The 3,350-nt window shown below is 38.3% G+C and overlaps 1 protein-coding gene across 1 annotated transcript; it reads right to left on the bottom strand.

The window, feature by feature from the left end:
- Positions 1 to 2,291: 2,291 nt before the first annotated feature.
- Positions 2,292 to 2,939, bottom strand: LOC131160783 (tyrosine N-monooxygenase). The gene has a single exon (XM_058116669.1). It carries the CDS (start codon positions 2,877 to 2,879, stop codon positions 2,292 to 2,294), a length of 588 nt encoding a protein of 195 aa, XP_057972652.1. The 5' UTR covers positions 2,880 to 2,939.
- Positions 2,940 to 3,350: the final 411 nt, after the last annotated feature.

The raw sequence follows: 3,350 nt of genomic DNA, 5'->3' as shown, positions 1-3,350 counted from the left end.
GAAAATTGAAAGACCTTAGACTTCGGTCGACCGATGCTAGGTTTTTTAGGCTAAGTTAAAATGCCTAAAACCTTAGAAAAGATCCCAGGTCCTTGCACTTCCACTTAAGTTTGTCCCCATTATGTCAAATATTATCAGGGGAAATAATTGAATTGAAATAGGACATAAAGAGCCAAAATTGTGAGGATTTGGGTGACAGAACCCCTGGTGTTCAAAACACCTCCCTCAGGCGACAGAACCCTTGACCAATCATAAGGTTGACTTGGTTTTGGGCGACCGAACCATTTTGACCGTAGTGTCCACGGGCGACCGAACCATTACTCTGACTTTTCCCACCAACTCTGCAGCCCAAACTTATACGTTCAAAAAGGCCTCGGGCTACAAAACACATGAGTTTGATAGACCAAACTCAAGACTTTGCGACTGAACCGTGATCTTTTGAAATCGCCTTCAGTTCAGCAAAGTAAACACTTATTCAGAAACCTGAATGTTCAAAAATGACTTTTTCTCATGTGTCTTCTCTGGCGACCGAACCTCAAGTCAGCCACCCGAAAGTCTCGGGTTGACAAAAAATTACCGCGGGTAAATAAAGGTAAATCAAGGTTACTTTTTTTAAACACATTTAAAACAAAATTAAAAAAGACCCTGGTGTCTCCAATGGCTATATTTTCCCCCATATTTATATGTATAAGATCATTTGCTCAATTAGTGAGTGATTAGCATATGGACAGGAGAAAAATCCTCTGAAATTTTCAAAGCTTATTTTTTTAATACTAACCCCATACACTCATCCATTTTCTCTTCCCTTGAAAAATCAAAGTATTTTTGATGATCTCATATTATTCCCACCTAGCCAAAACTCTCATTGTTTATTATATATGTGTTTGATTTTGATTTGAGAGTCTACCAAAGTTTTCCCCTAGTTTAACTCAATAAATCCAGTGTGTGGGAAACTTTGTAGCTTGTGGGTCTTTGCACTCACATTGCAAGACACCTAAAGCTTAGATTGTTTTGTGAGTGCAAAAATATTTTTTTTAAGCTTATTTTCAAACATCTTTTGTGCTAGTATCTTGAGAAAATGTTTTTAAAGATTGTTTGATTTCATTTGCTGAAAATCTTTGAAACCCTAAACTGTGATTGAGATATTTTATACTTTGTTTCAAAGATAAGGTTGTTAGTACATTCATTGCGCTTGATTAGATATAGACATTGTATCGAGTGTAGATTGCACATATACATTACTGAGCTTATAAATCCTACATTATTGGTATGCATTGATTATACTGTATTGTATTGTAGTACATACCTGCTTATGTAAGAAGCATTTGCTTGTACGTAAATTTTTATATTCGTCGTATTGCAAGCATGGGCCTAAAGAGGGATACTAGCCCTGTTGAATAGTCTCGGATTGGCTTGGGTCCGGTTAGGAAAGTTAGGTGCACCATCCTTTTAAGGTGTTGTGTTGGGGCCTTCTCCGCCCCTCAATGAGAGTGTGTAAAGGTTAAGGTGAGCCTTGAGAATTTGACCTTGTTGTAATTGGTGCCGCTCCAGTTGTTAATTGAGCAATAGTGGTAATTATCTGGCTTGCAAGTTGAGGTAGGGACGTAGGCATAGTTGGCTGAACCCTGATAATATATTGTGCGTATACTTTACATTTGCACAATTTATTTATTGCACGTGTATGTTTTATTGTGAATGATTAAGTTTATAATTGCATAGACAGACCATAGGTTGCGTAATACTACTGATCTGGTTTAACTTAAGAGGAAGAATTTTTAAATACCCAATTCACCCTCTCTCTTAGGAATACACCAAAGTCAACAACCGTTTATAAAAAAATATATTATTACAACACATCCATCACAAATTATCCGAAGAGTTCAGATAGTGATTATTAGTGACGGTTTCAAAACTGCCTCTAATAGTGACCTTTTAGTATTGGTTCTAAAACCACTGCGTAACCATCACTAAGTCGCCATCACTAATAAGTATCAGTGACATTTTCAAACCGTCACTAAATGTCTTCTTTTTTACAATACTTAATTATAGGTCATAATTTTAAGGAGATTGATCCCATTAAATTTTGTATATCCTTTCATTTTTTATTGTAATCACAATTAATGTGTACAAACAATAAATGAAATACTCATCACTCTAAATGCTTGAAGGGCAATATATTAATAATTGGCATTGAAGGAAATACATTAATTATTGTGTTTTTGAAATCTAGTAAATGCCTAAATGCATAAATAAAAGCTTAAATAAATGCAAAGTTAATTGGGTTAAATAAGTCAATTGGTGGGGTACAGATGAAGAGGCAATCGAGGAGTAGCACGCGCAACTAGTGGTATAGCCATGAAGAGGTCGTTTTCTGCCTCGGCGAGCTCGATGCCGGAAACGTTGTGCGGCGGACTCCAACTGAACCCCTGAATGAGCCTAGCGAAGAGCATCACGGTCATGGCCGTGCCGAGCGTCGCGGCGATGCACCCACGCCTGCCGGTGCTGAAGGAGATGAAACGCAGATCGGGCTCCGTGAGCACCACCGCCTCTGAGCTGTCGCCGGTCAGGTGGTGGTCTGGGTCGAACCGGAGTGGGTCGGACCAGACCTTAAGGTTTCGGTCCAGGCCAATACGACTCAGGAGAAGGTGGTTGCCCTTGGGATTGAAGTAGCCGCCGCCCACGGTGGTGTCGGAGATGGCCACGTGGGGGACGTTGAAGGGGGTGCTTGGGTGGAGGCGAAAAGCTTCTTTGGCGCATGCCTTGACATAATTGAGACGAGGGATGTCAGATTCTTGGACCAGCCGCTCCTTCCCGACCACCCTGTCTATTTCCTCCGTTGCCTTTTGCAACAGTTTGGGTTGATTTATCATCTCTGCCATAACCTATTCCAGGGCATTTAATGGATTATCTACTGCAGCTATCATGATCTCCTGTATCAATGCATGCATGGATTGATTAATGTAATTAATTAATTACTTACTTCATACGTATATCGATCTCATGTTAGTAAAGATAAAAGTTTTGTTAATGGTTGCCTTCACAATCTTATCTCTAAAAGGAACATGGCATGAGTGGGATGAGCCTGACCTTATATTGAAGATTTTTTCTCTACTCATGTGAGATTTTTGGGTCCTCATTCCATATATACATCATGAAAAATCTTGTTGAAGATGGGAGTTTATATGTGTATGGTTTCATTCAAATTGTTTGTATTAAGATTATACATTTCTTGATAATTATTGATATAAAAATTATCATTTAGTTACGTAAGATATTGTACAATTTATTAATTCATCACCTTTTTTTAGAAAAAAAAAACTAAATATATATTATTTGCTATAATTGAATTG

Source organism: Malania oleifera, chromosome 7 (assembly GCF_029873635.1).
Source record: "Malania oleifera isolate guangnan ecotype guangnan chromosome 7, ASM2987363v1, whole genome shotgun sequence".
NCBI lineage: Eukaryota > Viridiplantae > Streptophyta > Magnoliopsida > Santalales > Ximeniaceae > Malania > Malania oleifera.
The sequence above is the reverse complement of the archived record's forward strand: the minus strand, read 5'-3'. Positions and strand labels throughout refer to the sequence as shown.